We start from the raw sequence: 19,161 nt of genomic DNA on the forward strand, positions 1-19,161 counted from the left end.
CCACTTGTACCTTTGCCCCCATCCTCCTTCTCAATAATACTTTTACTTTTGCTGATAAAAAAAATAATGATACTCAATATTCTTTATTTTAAACACTTCTCTAATATTTTTATTTTTTTATTTTTATCTTTCTATTATATTATAAATTCTATCATAGTTATATTTTTTTTTCTTTTTTTTCTTCTCTTTCTTTAGGTATTAGATAACACAAACATTTTTATAAAAAAGAATAATGGGATAGGAAGAAAAAAAAACGGTGTTAATTAGATGTTTATAATAGAGAGTGATCAATGTATCACTACTCTAAATTCAATCATCTTTGTCCATATTCTTTCACCTCTATTTTTCCTCTGTACATCTTGTTATTCTTCCAGCCTCATCTCTCCTGTCTCCATAATTGATGTAGATGTCGAGTCTAAAGCTACTTGCATTGAGCCATTAACCCACAATCACGAACGAAGTTGTTTCACAAGTTTAGTTTCTAGAGGTAAATAATCTCTATTATTAGGGAAGTGATACGAAGAAGATTTGCCATTGTGGTATTGTTGTGAGGAAACGAATCTTGGCAAACTCTTCTACGGATGCTCTAAGTACAAGGTATGTCATTTGATGTTAATATTTTTTATATGGAAGATGTATCAAATGAAAATGACATAGAAAATTGAAGTTTTAGAAGCCGAAATTAGGATATTAAAATGTTATCTATTAGAATAATGAGATAATGATAATTTTGTAATGTATGATTTGGTTAGTTTGTAGAACTAGGGGTTTGTTTTTTCAAAAAAAAAAAATTGTATAAAATAGAAATATCTTTTAATATTATATATTTACAAAATACCAATGTGAAACTTTCGATAAAAGCAGGTAAAAAGAATCATGACCTTAAGATTAGACTATCAATTTTATTAATTGAATATTCACTTGACATTAATATTATCTTTTAATTTTCACGTTACCAAATGAGTCTTGCAACTTGTGATATGAAAAAATGCAACAGTACTGCTCTTTAATCTTAAAAAAAATGACTTGATATAGTAGATTTTTAAAAGTTAAAATTAATATCAAATAAATTGATATCACCACAGAAAAATACTTACAGGTGCACAGTTACAAAATCTAGTTTCTCTCAAAATGTCAGCCACACCGCCATCAATAAATCAATGAATTCCAAACCATGTTTGATAAGGAGTAAGTGATCTCATGGAACTGCCTTAAATGATTAAAGAATCAGCTAAAACAAATTGTCTGATTGGATACAAATCATACGTGCTTTTGAGAGTTTTTCTACAAGAAATATATATTTTTTTTCCCAATATCTAGACTTTCAAAAGTTCTCAAAAGCACTTCTACCTTTATATCCAAACAACATGCTATTAATCCAATAACAAGTTTCATATTGCATGATAGCCATCATTCATAGGTTGAACTTCCAGAAAGCAGAGATACAGTTAAACCCAACTTTGGCATTTACAGCTATCACTCAACTAACTATCAGAAACCAGTGTGTGTTACCTTAGCAGTCAGCGTTAGACAATTTGTTAGTTTGCTTCCAAAATTGCTTTCATATTGATAAAAGCGCCAAAGCAAGTAAGTTAAATAAATACATAGATCAAGATAAATTAAGCTCGAAAGACTCAGCAAATCACATGGAAATGCCTAACCCAGAAGGCAACATAGCAACATCGATTTTACTCAGAAAACGCACAAGCTCATCCACATGAACAGTTGTTATGCTACCTTAGTCAACTTCTCCTTTTTCTACTCATCAAGTCATGGTAGTATAATAGTACGCTCATTGGTTGACCAAGAATACAAAATATGAACCAAAAAATCATATTTCCAACCTGCATGCACAAAATAACAATGAAAACGAATAAATAAACATGAAGGTTATAATTTATAAGATACCTTATTAATAGACCAAAATTCTTAAATAGGACACTTTAGAGGCATACCATTGAGTTTCTGTATTTATTTTGGAGGTAATTAGTGATCAAGACCAAAGGAACCTAGATAGAAGGAAAAGACATTTGTCATTATCATGTTAAGTGAACTAAAAATACAGATATCATAATTATCAAGTTATCTTAAACATAGTTAAGTTATTAACTATGCTTAAGATAACACAAATTTGTCTAGAGAACAATATCTTTCACTTAGCCATATAACAGGAATTAAACTCTCACTCCAACTTTTTCATTTCTTATATGGAGTGAAGTTTATCGTTCTACGAAAATTTGTGCAAATTTTATACTTGAACAATTGAAGCTTAAAAATAGATAACTTAAATGGACAAAAAGAGAATATGGCAATAAGCCTTTACCTGAAACATAATTCCTATAACAGCTCACAACTTGAACATGTGGCAAGGAACGGCAATGCATAACTGCAGTCAAATGAAAAATTATGAGAAAAATTGCTAAAGGAAGAAAAAATGAAAAGCTGTACAACAAATGACTCAACTCAACTAAGAAAACAATGACAACAATAAGTATGAATACACTAGTAGAAACTAGAAATATAACACTCTTCCAAGTGTCTGAACACCATATAAGGACATCTTTAATTAAGCAATTTACAGGGGCTGCTTCACTATATAGTTGACTCTCTCTATTCCAAATTAATTGATGTTTAAGGTTTTTTCACAGAGATTTAAAAAAGCAACTATTCCAACATAATAGTATTTATATAGATATCTTTAATTATGGTAATTAGGCAATTGTTGGATATAGTTAGATATCTTTGCTAACAAGTCCTTGGGGCAAGTTGTACTAGGTTCGATCCTCTTAAGCAAAGTCTTGATTCGAGCTTTGTAGATGAAAAAAATATGATTAGGAGGAAAGATTCTACTAAAAGTAATCAGTTAGGTTTGTCGACGAAGATTAATTATAAGTAAAATTAATTAATACTCCACACCATTGTCAAGGGTACCAAAAAGAAAGTTAGATATATTTATGGTAATTAGGAAATCCTAGGATTTACACTCAGCTGTGTACATTGACATATGAATTCAGTCATGTCTCTTGCTTTCTCTCTAGAGCTTAACGAGGCCTTTTTTCATGCCTTCATGGGGGAGTCACTGTCCATCGGTGCCATTTTTCTTTCCAGAAACCTTGTCTTCAACAACAGTTTAATCATTCCTATGGTGAAAAATCTCCCTGCTGTCAATCAATCTGGCTGTGACTTTTCTACCCAATGACAATCATACCAGTAGTAACCTCTCTTGACACCAATGGTGAATTCTTTAGTTGCAGCAATTCAAACAAGCCTACTCTTAGTAACTAGTTAGGGACTTTGGAATATTGTCTTGCCTTCTGTTTTTATTATTATTTGAGTTTTTCGTTGCTTGATTTGGGGTGCGGTTGTTCGTTTATGATTGGAGTAATTTAGACGTTGGGAAGGGGAAGGTGATGAATGCAGTTGTTTGTTGTATACGAATTTTGAGATAAAATCAACCCACCCAATGTACCTGAGACATTAATTAAGGAATTAAAAAAATTATTATAATCCATGTGTTATTTATTATTTTATTTACACTTTCCTATTATCTTTAGAATAAATAAGATAAACCAAACATCTAAGACTATTATTCTGTTTGTGGTATTCTTAAATATCAACTGAAAAAGCCATAGTGGCTGCTGAATAATGAGCATTCAAAAGGTGTTTTAGGATCTTTTGAATGTCGGTTAATGAATAAGCTCTTGCTATTATTCCCTTCGATTTCCTTGTTATTCTTGATCTTTAATTATTAACTTTAAATTCGATTTTATTTTGGCGATGCTCAAAGACCACTTATGACCTCCGTGCTTAGTTCTTTGCTTAGTAAATACGTTAATCACAAATATAAAACCTTTTTTTAAAGTACAGTTGGCATAGCTAAAATAACTTTGGACGCAGGACAAAGCTCACAAAATGGACACATCTCAGGCTCTTTACTCATCACGCATTGAATACAACTGGAAGCAGCGACATAATAACCCAAAGTAATTTTCTGCCTCGACAAAACAGGCCTCTAAGAGGTAATTACATATAAGTTTAATGGCAACAGAAATTACCGTCACTGACTTACTTCCAATACTCAACACAAAATTCAATATTTCAAGTTACTTGAAAAGTTGGTCAAAAGAGTCAAACATTATGATTTTAAAATCTTACAATTTCAATAACATCCTGCTCATAAATAAGTTAACTAGGTGCTCCATCAATGCTTACAACATTGTGACAGACAAACCAGAAAAAACAACCTCCGACTGATGATTCAGCGAAATCTACGATTATTGCAATCCATATAGCTGTTTTATGAGTAGAGAACCACAACCCGAATATCTTCCCTCACACAATGATCATCCAATCCTTGGAACATCGAATAATGTAAGTTGATAGCTATTTCAAATGGGGATAAAAAAAAATCACTAGAATCACGCTACCAATGTCCGGTTTCATTTTATTAAATACCATTTTCAAATTGAGAAAACGAAACAACCAAGAAAAATAACTTTAAAAAGCATAATAATATGTAACCCTTTGAATACATTTGAAAAAAAATAATAAATCAAATTATCCCTACTTATGTTAGAATAAGCAAAACGTGTATGAAAAAAAACCTTGCTTGTTAGAAAGGTGCAACAACTACCAATACATCAATTCAGAAAATAATGTGACTCCACATTGCAAGTACTCATCACTTGGGACATTCAGACGACTGATATGTAAATTAAATAACTACACCTATTAAGAAGGTCAAACAAGGTTTAAGAGCAGAAATACAACAAAAGGGGCAAAAAGGAACAAGAAACATTACATAACACTTACCTCAGAAACCAACTTTCCTCTAATATGATGGAACAAAAAAACTCATCAAAGGAGTTCAGCAACATTTGAAGGCAGCTCCTCAATAATCACATTGTAAAACTTCTGGATGTCAAACAGCATTTTTTCATCATCCCTTGTGACAAAGTTAATGGCAACACCTTTCCTACCAAACCTTCCACTACGACCAATACGATGGAGATAGTTCTCAGGCTGTGTTGGGAGATCATAATTTATAACTAGAGACACTTGCTGGACATCAATACCACGGGCCAAAAGATCAGTAGTTATTAAAACACGGGACGACCCAGAACGGAATTCACGCATAATAATGTCCCTGGTATTTTGGTCCATGTCTCCATGGGTTGCTGAGACTGTGTGGTCTCGGCTTCGCATCTTGTCAGTCAGCCAATCAACCTTTCTTCTGGTGTTCACAAAAATGACACTCTGAGTAATTGCCAATGTCTCATAAAGATCACATAGTGTGTCAAGCTTCCATTCCTCTTTCTCAACATTGACATGAAATTGCTTGATACCCTCCAAGGTGAGCTCATCACGCTTCACAAGGATCCTCACAGGTTTGTTCATGAACTTCCTTGTGATCTCAAGTGCCTCAGGAGGCATTGTAGCAGAGAAAACTCCCACTTGAATCTTAGATGGAAGCAACTGGAATATATCATAGATCTGATAAAAATGAAATTAAGGTTAAAGCACTTATGAATAAATTTGTTTGGGAAACTAAACAAATAGGCCAATAATAAATAAAATCTCCAGGATAATTCAAAGGAACTTACTCTCACATTTTAGTTCTACTGCTGATAATATAAGAATTTCACATGCATGACAAGCATACATCTCAACTAAAAGATGAAGTTAAAAAAATACAAATAAGGAAATAAAATAAAGTTAACTAAGAAATTCAAGGAACATGTATAGAAGGCATGAGTTTATCATCAATGTACAAAAATACAGAAACGTGGGGCATTACATATCATAAACAAGAAATCCAATCAGTAATTCTTCATTAACAAAAGGAATATGATTTAGAAAGAACCTGATCTTTAAAACCACGGGAAAGCATTTCATCAGCCTCATCCAATACAAACATCTTGATGTAGTCTGGCCGAAGTGACTGTCTGCGCAGCATATCAAATACACGACCAGGAGTACCAACAACAACATGAACACCACTCGATAGAATGCGTTGGTCTTCACGAACACTGGTACCTCCCACACATGCGTGCACCTTCACACCAAGATAATCTCCAAGTGCTCGCATAACCTTTTCAATTTGCTGAGCAAGCTCCCTAGTAGGTGCTAAAACCAAGGCTTGGCATTCAGTCACACTATAGTCAAGTTGCTGCAGAATTCCAGAGCAGAAAGTTGCTGTCTTCCCAGTTCCAGACTGGGCCTGTTGTATAACATCAAGTCCCTTGCAGAAAGGAACTATTCCTCTCTGCTGAATAGCTGATGGCTTCTCAAAACCTAAAACACAAATCAAACAAGTTTAAATGTATAGTTAAAGATTGATACCAATAAAAAATGAAATTTCACAGTCCAATAAAAACATAACAAATAACAAAAAATACAATTGTCATCACGATAAAATACAAAATAACTCTTGGTTTGAAAAACAAAATTAAAAAAGTAATAGAGGACATAAAGAAAGTTAAATCTACCATATGCATAAATGCCTCTCAGGAGATTCTCTTGCAAGCCCATAGCATCAAAACTGTCATAAACCTCATCATAAGATGTGAAAAAATCCTGTCCATCAGATGTAAGCCTGCAGCCATCAAGTTTTCAAAATCAAACATATTAGACTGAAACATGAAAAACAATTAACTAAAATGTTAATGAAACAAAATTCTGCACAACTACTTTGAAGAACAATAAACAAAAATAAAACAAAAAATAAGTGGAAGATCTTACAACTCATTCATCTTGGTATCATATTGACGAGCATCAAACTGTGATCCCTCGGGTGCAAGTCCTGCCATGACTGCAAGATGAAAAGAAATAGTATTACAAAGGCAAGTTTTTATTTTGGTGTCCAGCCAATCCAAAGTCCATTTGCAGCTCAAATGCACCACATAAAATGCGGCCAACATGTATGGCAAAGGCAAATACATGTTTGCACGTGAACATTATTCTCTCACTGCAGCCAAAGAGGCAACAAATTTTGTTGTGCTTTGGCCATTACGGAACAAAAATCCGGTAGTTTGTCTGTAAATTGACAAAAATACACTAATAACTCGATATAACACTCAATAACGTTTTCAACATATTGTAGTTTTACTCCAGAACTGATTCAATTTAATACCGCTCAAACAAGTGTTAAAGTAATTTTTTTACCACCAATTTTTTTAACATCAAATTATTTTCAATCTAACTCAAGACATAGCTCATACCCTTTCTGTTAACAACACATCAAAAAGTAATTTATATCATATGTCGAAAGACATTCCATTACAACGAAACCACTTCCAAATAATTATTTATAGCGCTTCACTCTATCTCACTTCTAATAAAATCAAGTTTTTAAACTCCAAGCGAGCCAAAACACACGCTAAACAGATCAGTACAAAAAAAAACTAAAGGAACAAAAAAATTAGCGTAAAAGAACTGTCAGAAAAAAACCTAAGATCAACGAAAATAAACTAGATATCACGAGCGAAAAGGAAATAAATCTAAATCTCCGTATGATATCATCGTTATCGAGAGCATAAAAAAAACGATACTAAAAGTAACTTCCTAAAGGTTCATAGGATTCAAAACGAACAAAAGCTAGCAAACCAGAGGGGCGTAAGCAGATCCAATCGTAAAATAGCGATAACAACTACATCGGTTGAATACGAAAAAATAACAGGGTGAAGGAGAGCGAGAGGTAGCATCGAATCAGAGAAGATGGAAGAAGAGAGAGAGGAACCTTAGGGCGACGAAAGAGGTCGTTGATCGGAGAGGAAAAAAAGCAAAGAGAGTGGTGAGAGCAGTTAGGGTTTCCCAAACTGCTCAGATCTACGCCGCGGAAAGAGAGAAACACAATGCGTTTTTGCGAAAGTGAGTGGGAACTGTTAGAACAAACGAATCGAAAGATTATAGCAACACACGACCCTCTCCTTTTTGGCTTTCGGAGTGTGCTCTTTTTTCTTGCGATTCCCATTTTGCCCTTGCCCCTACCCCCTCCACTTACTTACTTTACACCCAGTCAACGGGCATGGGTCAAACCGCCATGAGATTTGAGAATCCACCGTTCTTGGGCTCCGGCCCATGGTAAGAAAAATAAGTGTATATTTATTAGTACAATTTTTTTTTATAAATCCTCCTACTTATTAAAAAAAATTATATATATATATATATAATATTTTATACTTTTAAGATATTAAATATATTATTTTTTATTTTATAAATTTAGAAAGATCTGTCTACATATATTAGTATGTTTGGATAAACTTTTTTTGTAAATACTTCTAGAATAAGATAAAAAAAATTAAATAAGTTTATATGTAAATTAAAATTAACTAATACATAAATTAATAGTAGAAGTTTTCTTATATTCAGCATTAGCCTTCACTAATTCCAATAGAATTAGATTGGTGTCCCACCAAGCAACCATAACTCAAGAGTGTGGCTTGAGGAAGGAAGAGAATCTTTCAGATTTTGTTTTTTTTCTTTTACGAAGGTTTATGTTTTATCTAAAAATTCCTAACACACTTTCTTAACTCAAAGCCCAAATCCAAAAGGTCTTAAACAACCTAAGTCTATCAACACAACCAAACACATAAGATATAAATTTAGATTTTTATTTTGTATTTACATGAAATAAACTAAAACAATTCCCTTGAAAATTAAGTTAAAATTCAATTTAAAATAGTAAATCAAGCATTAAGGAAACTAACGATGTTACAAATATGGGAACTTGTTTTGCTTATTTTTTTATTAAAATTTATTTATTTTTAACCTGATGTGGCATTTGTTTACAAATTATTGTCAAAATTGTTGTACTTTTATCAAAACTTCTTTTATATTATTGAGATAATCATTAATTGTAATACTATCTTTTTAAAAATAAACATTGAGTGACCATAGCTATGACAGAAAATCATTTTCACATCAATTAGCATCACATTCAATGTAAAAAAAAAATGAATGACTATCTCTAAAATAAAGGTAGAAATTCATTTTCTATATTAGTTATCCAATTGATCTAAAAAATAATAACTTTCTATATTGAATAATTATACATTCACTCATGTAACCAAAATATGGAAAAGTCTAAGGTGGGACCATCTAGATAGGTGATCCAAAATGAATCATAACTTTGAACCATTAGATTAATCTCATCCTATGGAACATATATTACATCCTATTTACAAGATTACTCCTCCCATGACTCCTTTCTAGGCCATTATTGTCGCCGATCATCGTTTGTCATCATTGACAATTTCTAGCGATGACATTTTCATAAACAAGGTTATTTCTCACTCTGTTATGTTTTTTATCTGATCATCACAAAGGAAGATAAACTATGCGAGGAGACATGGGCTGAGATATGGTGCAACATGCCACAAAACTATAATCTCGCAAAAGAAGATAATCATCACGAGTGAGGCTACTCTCGCCATCTCTTTCGCACATGTCCAAATCGTAAACTCTTTTGTTTGGACCGCTCTCACTCATGCCTATGCTCTATAATGATCGCTTTTTGAAGCTCTTCATTTATGTGTTTCCCATCCTTGGACACTTGTTTGGTTGGTTCGCATTTGATTTGCACATTAAATGTGGGTTTTTGCATATTTTACGTAAGGTTTCATGTTTGCTTGTGCTTAGATGAGTGTGTGTTTGGATTTAAGTTGGAAATGCAATGCACGTGGTTTTATGCAAATCTAACAAATAAAAGTAAGTTGAAAGTAAAAATAAAGGTAGTGATGTTTCTACATATGTAAGTTTGCCTCAAGCATATATTTGCAACCTTCTATCCAAATACACAATCTAGCCTGAAGCATACCTCAGGGCTATCAAAAGTGGAGATGTGATGGTTTGTTGAGGTGTTTTGCGTTAATGAAAGAGTTAGAGTAAGGAATTAAAAAAAAATATTGTTGTCTAAAAATTCCACTTGGCCCTAAAAAGATACTCCCTTCTATCATAAATATAAGAAAAAATATATTTTTTTTGTTTCAAATATAAAAAAATTTCAACTAACTTATATAAAATAAGAGTGAAAATAAATTTGTTTAAAAATTAAAAATATTTTCTCTAAAAATATTTTCAAAAATAAACCCAGAACTGAAAATAAAAAATTAACATTTTTTGAAGAAGTAAAAATGAAGTGTTACCTTAGACTACTTTCTTTTCAATACATGTTTTATAATTTTTGAAAATTTGAAAATAAAAATAAAAAATATAAACAAAAAATAAACACTTAAATCAAGTTTTTATCTTATTTTTATTCTTAATATCAAATTTCAATAAACAAAAAGTTAAAAATAAATTAATTTTTAATTAAAATTAATGTATTTAATGTGAATAATAATTTTTTTTAATTAATATAAATTAATTATTTTATTCTTATATATTTGAGACCATTAAATATTTAAGCCTAAATTCAATAATTCATCATAGCCCAAGAATGAGTCATTGGTTAACCCGTCGCGAGGGAGAAGTAGCCGATAATAAAAACACTCGTGCCGCACCTTCGTCTTCCCCAATGCTTCTTTCCACACGCATCTCGGAATCCCCTTTCTTCATCGCATAGATACTTTCGCTAGCCCACCAAGTAACCCTTATTCCAATTCACCCTCGCCACTCCTTAGATCGAAATCATTTTTTTTCGCCCGGCACAGTGAGTTAATCTTATTTTCATCCACTCTCTAACCTGTTTCACCTTTCATAACTTGATTTTAATTAGCCACTGATTGCATTATTGTTTCATCTTCTGTTTCCAGTGGATCGAGATCCTCTCTTGTTTCTCTGTTTCAATTTGGATTCGAATTTGAATTTCAGTTAATCTCGTTTTCACTGCCAGGGTTGTGTTTTATTTTTATTTTTTTGATTTGATATTTCTGCAGAGTTGGGTTTTTTTTTATATAACTGATAATGGGTGATAGCAGTGTTCAATCTGGGTCTCCAAATGCAAAACCAGATCTTGTTGACGGAGACTCGGCGGTTTCCAATAACGCGACATTGGAAACCATTGTTCAAAGTTTCCAAGATTCAATGTCTCTTGGTAAGAGACACAAGTTCTGGGAAACTCAGCCTGTGGGGCAATACAAGGATGTTGGGGACTCCAGTTTGCCCGAGGGCCCGATTGAGCCCCCAACTCCTTTATCTGAGGTCAAGCAGGAGCCTTACAACCTTCCTAATGCTTATGAGTGGACAACATGTGACATGGACTCTGAGGAAATCTGTGATGAAGTTTATGTCCTGCTCAAGAATAACTATGTTGAGGATGATGAGAACATGTTCAGGTTCAACTATTCCAAGGAATTTCTAAGTTGGGCTTTGCGGGTTCCTGGCTATTACCAGAGTTGGCACATTGGCGTGAGAGCCAAGACATCGAAGAAGTTGGTTGCTTTCATCAGTGGCATCCCCGCCAGGATCAGGGTTAATGAGGAGGTTGTGAAGATGGCTGAGATCAATTTCTTGTGTGTTCATAAGAAGCTCAGGTCAAAGAGACTTGCGCCTGTTATGATCAAGGAAGTCACCAGGAGGGTTCATTTGGAGAATATTTGGCAGGCGGCTTATACGGCAGGAGTTGTTCTTCCAACGCCGATCACAACTTGTCAGTATTGGCACCGATCGTTGAATCCGAAGAAGCTAATTGATGTTGGATTTTCAAGGCTTGGGGCTAGGATGACGATGAGCCGCACTATAAAACTTTACAAATTGCCTGATTCAACGGTTACTCCTGGATTCAGGAAAATGGAGCTTCGGGATGTCCCTGCTGTTACTCGGCTGCTTAGGAACTACTTGAGCCAGTTTGTTGTTGCACCTGATTTTGATGAAAATGATGTTGAACATTGGCTTCTTCCCAATGAGAATGTGGTGGATAGTTTCTTGGTGGAGAGTCCAGAGAATCATGAGATCACAGACTTCTGCAGCTTCTATACTCTCCCTTCTTCCATCCTTGGAAATCAAAATTACTCAATTTTGAAAGCTGCTTATTCTTATTATAATGTCTCCACCAAAACTCCACTGACTCAGTTGATGAATGATGTGCTGATTGTAGCAAAGCAAAAGGATTTTGATGTTTTCAATGCATTGGATGTAATGCACAATGAGAGTTTCCTCAAAGAGCTCAAGTTTGGACCGGGAGATGGACAGCTCCATTACTACTTGTACAATTATAGGATTCGTAGTGCCTTGAAACCATCTGGACTTGGACTTGTGCTCTTGTAGTTTGATACTATTCAGTTTTGGTTTCAGTATGTAATTGGAAAAAACATTCATTTGTTTTGTCTATTAGCTTGTTGTTTCAACATTGTTTTGTGTTCCTTTCAAATATTGCCAATTAACATATTAGGTTTTCAGGGTATGTGAGAGCCCATCTTATGGCAGACTTTCTGCTAATGTGCTTATACTGCAAAATTCTGAAGTTGTTATGGTCTGCTACTTCAGTTTCCTTTTTGCTCTATTTCCTTCTGAATTCTCTCTCTCTCTCTCTCTCTCTCTCTATGCATGATTGTATGTAAAAGTAGTTCACAATTCTGACAAAATTCATCCTGTCAAGTTTTTATTGCTGTTTGGTCGTTTATTATTATTTTGCTGATGACTATGGCTGTCTGTCTGCATTTGCTCATATAATCTTCCATTTGATCCAATTCGAGGTTTAGTAGGTGTGGATGTCTATCTATATAGAAATTTTTAGTGGTTAATTGAATGTTTTCCCATGAGATATATTACCATCTACTTTTGTTTAATAGTAGACTTCATTTAAGGATCGGTTAAGTTAGCTTTCTATGCAAGGGCTAGTTTTTATGAAGATACAGGACTAACTGGCTATCAGGGGTAATGGGGTAAGCATTTTCTGACCTAATTCACTCACATGTTAGCCAGAGCCGACCTAACTTTCTCACATGTCTCGTGATTGGTTTGTACTTTGGGTAAACATTTTCTGTCACAAATAATTGCATGCAAATCACATTGTTTCACTTTGTTTTATTTTAAAAAATTTGTACTCAGAAAACAGGGGGGAAAATCTATGTTTTTGAGCTTACTCAACTAACCACATCAATTTTTGTGCGAATGAAACTTGTGAAAATAAGAGAAAGCCACCCACCAGATGGGGGCATAATTGTGATAACCATAAGCCGCCTGCCAAAAGAAATACACGAGTTTTAAAAAAAAAGACATTGAAATGCCAACCATCATCCTTCTCAGCTTTGCCACCACCAACAGCCACTGAAACCATCCCAACATGAAGCTGCTGACTGAATCCCTATTTCAGTTCTATGACTATATTAGGCAAGAGCAGAAACCAGTTGTCATGAAGATAATGTGTTTTTCATACCTTGTTTAACTGACTTATAAAGAATGTGTATTGTCTTCTTTCCTTTTATTGTGATTTTGGCACTTGTGTTTGGTTTTAGCTTGTGTAGAGTTCAGTAAGAACTACCTGTGAATTATTTAGTTTGTGTTTGCAACCCCCAATGTAAAGAAAGGAAAAAAAGAAACTTGAGTGTTCTTGGATAAAATAAAGGAGAGGGGTGGGCTTGTGCTCCTGTAGTTTGACATTATACAGTTTGGTTTTGCTATGTAATTGGCAAAACCATTGATTTGTTTTCTTTTGTTTTATTAGGTGCTTGTTTCAAGATTATTTCTTGTTTCATATATTGTCAGTTAACATATTAGGTTTGCAGGGTGTGTGAGATCTCATTGTATGGCAGACTTTCTGCTAACAAGCTTGCACTACATAATTCTAAAGTTGATATTATCTACTGCTTTGATTTCCTTTTTGCTCTTTTTCCTTCCCAAATTTCCAAGTAGTTCAAAATTCTTACAAAATTTATCCTGTCAAGTTTTTGTTGTTGTTTGACTGCATATGTTCTGTTGCTGATGAGTTCATATGATCTCTCATTTCATCCAATTTAAGGTTTAATAGTTGTGGATACCTTTGTAAATAGATTTGTGTGTGTGTGTGTGTGGTTAATTCATTGAATGTTTTAGCATGGGATATAACACCATCTACCATTGTTTTATAATAGACTTCATTCTTAGGGAACGGTTAATGATAGAAATGTGATTAGTGAAGTGGGGCCTAGGCCAAGGGTGTGGAGAGTTTATACTAGGAAAAAGACAAAAGAAATGAAAGATGATGAAGTGGCTGTGATCGTATGAGAGTGACTATAGATAGCTATTGCTGGAAGGGAATAAAGGGGAGGGGAATTCAGTTAGGACTTGGTGGGGTCACCTCAAGGTGATTTGGGAGCACTGCGTGCTTGGAAATTGGTTGTTACTACCAGTTTGTTATTCTTTCTTTCTTTCTGCTCTTATCTTCCTGCAATTGTGTATCTCACAGCAATACCATTGCAGTTTCATTACTTATATTACACTGTTATATCCATTTTATCACTATTTCTGTGCATTAAGACCCATCAGTTAAGTTGGCTTTCTATGCAAGGGACATCGCTTCAAATGTCAATATCGACCGGGTTGTTTTGACACATGGTATTGTAGCTTCTGCGTTATTTTAGGTTGTGTAATGCGATTTTCTTGTTAGATGTGGTTTTAAAACATAAATCCAAACACTTTTTTATTTTATTTATTTGTTTATTTTAATGAAAATACAGCAGGGATAAGCATTTTCTGATCTAACATGCTCACGTGTTAGCCAGGGACTGGTTTTTTCTTAGCTTTGTGATCGGTTAGAACATAGAGAAAAAAAAAAAGTTAACTAAAAAGTAAGTTGGTTTAATCAATATTGTTTATGATAATTTTTACTTTAATATAGATAGACACATAAGCTTTTATCCTTAAGAAAGGCATATTGTTTAAAATATGTGCAAACTGTAACACAAACATGATATACATGGTTCACAATCATAATATATGCACCTAAACAATAGGGAACAAACTGAATTTAACTTGAAAGAATCAAGAAAACGTGGAGATCTAGGACCAACAATAGAGGTGGTCTCTTGTTTGCATACCTCTGAATTATTAATTTCAACGGCATTGGAGTGCTGTGTTTATTAAATTGAGAAGGTAAGGATAAGTCTGCAATTAATTTGATGGTCCAGCAACCAAGCTTCAGTATAAACATTTTTTACATTATCAACTTTCTTACCCTTCTATAAAAAAGCTTATGCCCCTGACACCAGGACAACTGATAACTCATTCCCTTCCACAAGTAAGAATAATTAGGAACAAGAACAATTATTTAGCACTTGTGTTTTGATTGAGTAGATTCCAGAAAAAAAATAAAAGTTATAAATTCTTAATGCGTGCACAACTTTGTAGTGCTCCATAGGAGAGAGTGATTTTGACTTTTTTTTCTTCGTTCTCAAACTTGAATAGGAGGCATACATTTTTCAGGAGTAGAATGACACCAACCACTTTCAAATGAACATGTCATGTGTAGTATTCAAACATCTGCCTATTATCTTTCTTACAATGAAATATTAATTTGAATACGGTAAGATTGCTGCAGAAGCACTAAGCAGCAGATTAAGTTGCGTAAATAATCGATATTTTTTTTTTTGCTGTCTCATTTCTTGGCTATAAATAAAGCCATTGTTTGGTGTGTTCGCTACACACATCTTGAGTTGATAACAACAAAAGTGACGATGTATATAGGTCCTCTAATGCATATTTCTGGCTTGTGAATTTCTTCATTTTGGCTTGTGAATTGACCCCAGATTTTTATAAGACTACATGCCCAGATCTTTATAGAATAGTTAGAAGCGAGGTTCAAAAAGCTCTAAAATATGAGATGCGAATGGGTGCTTCTTTGCTTCGGCTTCACTTCCATGATTTCTTTGTAAATGTAAGTCCATGTGGCAGTTATTTGCCTATTCATTGATTTTTTTGTTAAGGACCCAGAGAATATTAGCAACGAACTTTTGAATACACCCTTTTGATTTATTAAACGAAAATGATTAGAAATCACATTTTTTTTTTTCTGAATTTCACTTCTTATGTAATTATTCTCACTCATAATTTTGTAATTTTTAATAACTTATAACTAATAATAGTGTCTTGGAAGAAGTGAATAACACTCATCAGTGGATTGATATAATCAATATTGAATTGTTTAAAACTTGGTCATTCCGCTAGAAAACATTTGGATGGATATAATATAGTACTAATTAATTTATGTAATAGGAATTGTCAACCTTTTTCTCTTCTTTTACTTTATTGTTTATCTAATTAATATATTTGGGTCTCAGGGTTGTGATGGTTCAGTTCTGCTGGATGGAGGCCAAGATAGCGAGAAATTTGCTACTCCTAATTTGAATTATGCTAGAGGATTTGAAGTTATAGATACAATCAAAAGTTCAGTGGAGCGTGCATGTAGTGGAGTTGTGTCCTGTGCTGATATATTAGCCATAGCTGCCAGAGATTCTGTTCTCCTTGTATGTTCAATGATAAAATATTGATCATTCATTAAAAAAAAAAAAACCCTCTTGGCAATGATTTCTCCCTATTAATCGTCATGCTGATTTAAGTACGAAATTATTTCAACTTAATTGATATTTAAAGGAAGAATTTGTTAGTGATAATTATCTTATAAGACGCTAACAAAATTGTATAATTGTTGCTCAACATGATAAGCTACTCTATAGTCTAGCAAAATGTTAGTACATTTGTTGCTTGCTTCTTATAATTCAATATATTATTACTAATATCTATTTATCTATTTATATGTATCAGGTTTCCACACTATTTGACGAGGAAGTGCACTTTTTTCAGTGTTAGATTGTTCAACTTCTCAGGGACACAAGCACCAGACAGTACAATAGAAACCACTATGCTGAGTGAGTTGCAAAATTTGTGCTTACAAAACGGTGATGGGAACACAACCAGTGTGCTAGACCAAGGGTCAGTGGATCTATTTGTTAACCACTACTTCAAGAACTTGCTCGATGGGAAGGGTCTTCTTAGCTCTGACCAGATTCTCTTTTCCAGTGAAAATGCCACGGCAACTACTAAGCCTTTGGTCCAATTTTATAGTGTTAATGAGAGAGTTTTCTTTGTAGAATTTGCCTATGCCATGATCAAGATGGGGAATATAAATCCTCTAACTGGTTATGAGGGTGAGATTCGGAGGAACTGCAGAGTAGTTAATTAATTCTTAATATAATGATATGAAGATCATAAATATTAGACAGATACAAGAATTATGTATGTAGCTTGAAAGGGTTTGTGCGTGCTTGATGTGTATTTCATGGTTTGCTGTGTTTTACATAAATAAATTTAGAAAGAAAGTTCAGTTAATTTCTTAATGAATTTAATTAATTTAAATACACTTAAACTTTTACATTATTATATAATTATTGTGTTTTATGTGATGAACTGATCTGTGTTGGGTTGGGTGTAGTTGCTAGTGTCTACTGCTATTTGCTTTAACAAAGTTGGCATAGTAGATTTTACTATTGTGATGAATTACTTATTTGTTTCTACAAGTTTTTTATTAGTCGATATTAGTTATTAATTAGAAGACTTTTAGGGTGAATTATTATCACAAGTACGTTGTCCATCAAACATAAGTTTTATGAGCCATTAGATTAATCTAAAGCACACATACTTTTATTTGTTTTATCAAGTTGTTGTGATGAATAAAAGTTTCCCATAGAGATGACTATTGTGTTTGCTTGTTCCCATCAACAAGTTGCACAAATTGTTATTTTAATTATATATTTTTGTAGTATATAATTATATAAGTTTATCAGCTAATAAATTATTTTTAAGAAAATGCTCTTATCAAAGAAAAATAGCTATTTGTTAAAAAATAACAGTTAAAAGTATTTTTGTTCAATTTTTTTTTCTAATTAAATAAATAGAAGGATGATTTTAATATATTATTAAAATTTTAATGGTAAAATATAAAATTAATAGTGTAAATTTTTTTCCCTCGAAAGATCAACACCGTTGGATTCATTGCTTATTGACTGTTTGGATTGTACTCCAATTAGCACTTTTTACTCTCCTTTCTTCATACAAGCAAACACACCCAATCCCAGGATGCCAAGTGGAAATTTTTGTTGACGGTTGTGTGGGAGTTCAAACGCAGACTCCAATTATTCAAAATTGTATTTTCTATTACTGTACATAAGGTGGTTGATATTTTATTGAAATAATAAATAATATAAGGCCAACAGAATACAATTTTTTTTTTTTGCTTTCGGGTTACGGTAGCTATTTTATTTTGTTTCAATATAGTTATCTTGAGAAGTTGGTAAAAAAAAAAAAGTGATTGAATTTGTTTTGTGGAGGAATTGCCTTTTATTTCTTTATAAGAACGATCAGAAGGAGTATGATGTAATTTTTTTATTCTTATATTTGCTATAAAACAAAATTCTACCACAACATATTACCTATTATTGAATAGTTGAATTCGTATTAAGAAAACGGCTAAAAATCACACACAAATTAAAAAAATGTTTGTTCCACAACAGTTTTCATGTATTTATAACTTTATTAATTTGCTTGCCCAAGACTCAATGTTCACATAAAATGAAAAAGGGAATCTTTGTTTTATTTTTTACTTTTATACATTTTAAACATGAATCATGTATGATCACACTATTATTCTGGCAAAGACCATATTGTTGGAGTCTTGATTCTTACAACCTCAAATCATTCCCAATAACAATAATAAGTGTCTTGATAACAACCAACTGAAACTCTCATACAATCCAAATAAGGAGGGTAGGGATTGCAATCATAATTTCTAACACATTTACTGTAAGCTACCTCTACCGCCTTTGCATTTGATTCTCGTGACTGCGAGGATGAAAGACATGAAAAGTTAGTGTATGCTTTTAATATGAGTATATATGAGTAAAACATCACATGTAACATGGAACAAATAAATATAGATCAAATACTATGACAAGCTTGTATGGCAAGAATGGCAAACAAAATCACTAATTTGAATCAAACCTTTAACATATCTCCTAGATTGAAAATCTTAAGATATGACGACGATGAAATAAAAAATCAGATGCTTGTTAATAAAATTTAGTATCTTTTTGAATAATATAGATATTATAATGATAGGGATGAAATCAAAAACTAGATGATTGCTAAAAACAATTAACTTTTTTTTTTCCTTCATAGAATTTATTTTCTTTTATTTTAATTTTCATACTTTTTCTCCCAATAACAATAACAAGTACCCTGATAAAAATT

General features: G+C 32.9%; 2 protein-coding genes, 1 long non-coding RNA gene and 1 pseudogene across 5 annotated transcripts; 2 read left to right on the forward strand and 2 right to left on the reverse strand.

Annotated features, from left to right (window-relative positions):
- Positions 1-1,207: 1,207 nt before the first annotated feature.
- Positions 1,208-2,795, reverse strand: LOC121173591 (uncharacterized). The gene is made up of 3 exons (XR_005888707.1): positions 2,324-2,795; positions 1,956-2,009; positions 1,208-1,844 (listed from the first exon to the last, which is right to left on the reverse strand). It is a non-coding gene; the product is annotated as an uncharacterized lncRNA (long non-coding RNA).
- A 1,176-nt stretch (positions 2,796-3,971) lies between these two features.
- On the reverse strand, positions 3,972-7,912 carry LOC100786735 (eukaryotic initiation factor 4A-15-like). Of its 2 annotated transcripts, NM_001377520.1 has the most exons (6): positions 7,739-7,912; positions 6,742-6,811; positions 6,489-6,595; positions 5,864-6,294; positions 4,813-5,493; positions 3,972-4,353 (listed from the first exon to the last, which is right to left on the reverse strand). In NM_001377520.1, exons 2-5 carry the CDS (start codon positions 6,807-6,809, stop codon positions 4,858-4,860), a joined length of 1,242 nt encoding a protein of 413 aa, NP_001364449.1. In that variant the 5' UTR covers positions 6,810-6,811; positions 7,739-7,912; the 3' UTR covers positions 3,972-4,353; positions 4,813-4,857. The 2 variants fall into 2 exon arrangements, with proteins under 2 accessions (NP_001364449.1, NP_001242064.2); NM_001255135.3 differs by lacking the exon at positions 3,972-4,353 and having other exon boundaries at positions 4,594-5,493.
- A 2,517-nt stretch (positions 7,913-10,429) lies between these two features.
- Positions 10,430-12,343, forward strand: LOC100787291 (glycylpeptide N-tetradecanoyltransferase 1). Of its 2 annotated transcripts, none has more exons than XM_003546419.4 (2): positions 10,430-10,651; positions 10,755-12,343. In XM_003546419.4, the coding sequence occupies exon 2, from the start codon at positions 10,906-10,908 to the stop codon at positions 12,205-12,207; it is 1,302 nt and encodes a 433-aa protein (XP_003546467.1). In that variant the 5' UTR covers positions 10,430-10,651; positions 10,755-10,905; the 3' UTR covers positions 12,208-12,343. The 2 variants fall into 2 exon arrangements, with proteins under 2 accessions (XP_003546467.1, XP_003546466.1); XM_003546418.4 differs by having other exon boundaries at positions 10,878-12,343.
- Positions 12,344-12,819: 476 nt separating this feature from the next.
- LOC121173527 (peroxidase 59-like) lies at positions 12,820-17,174 on the forward strand (annotated as a pseudogene).
- The last annotated feature ends 1,987 nt before the right edge of the window (positions 17,175-19,161 follow it).

The sequence above is a fragment of the Glycine max genome, chromosome 15 (assembly GCF_000004515.6).
Source record: "Glycine max cultivar Williams 82 chromosome 15, Glycine_max_v4.0, whole genome shotgun sequence".
Taxonomy (NCBI): domain Eukaryota; kingdom Viridiplantae; phylum Streptophyta; class Magnoliopsida; order Fabales; family Fabaceae; genus Glycine; species Glycine max.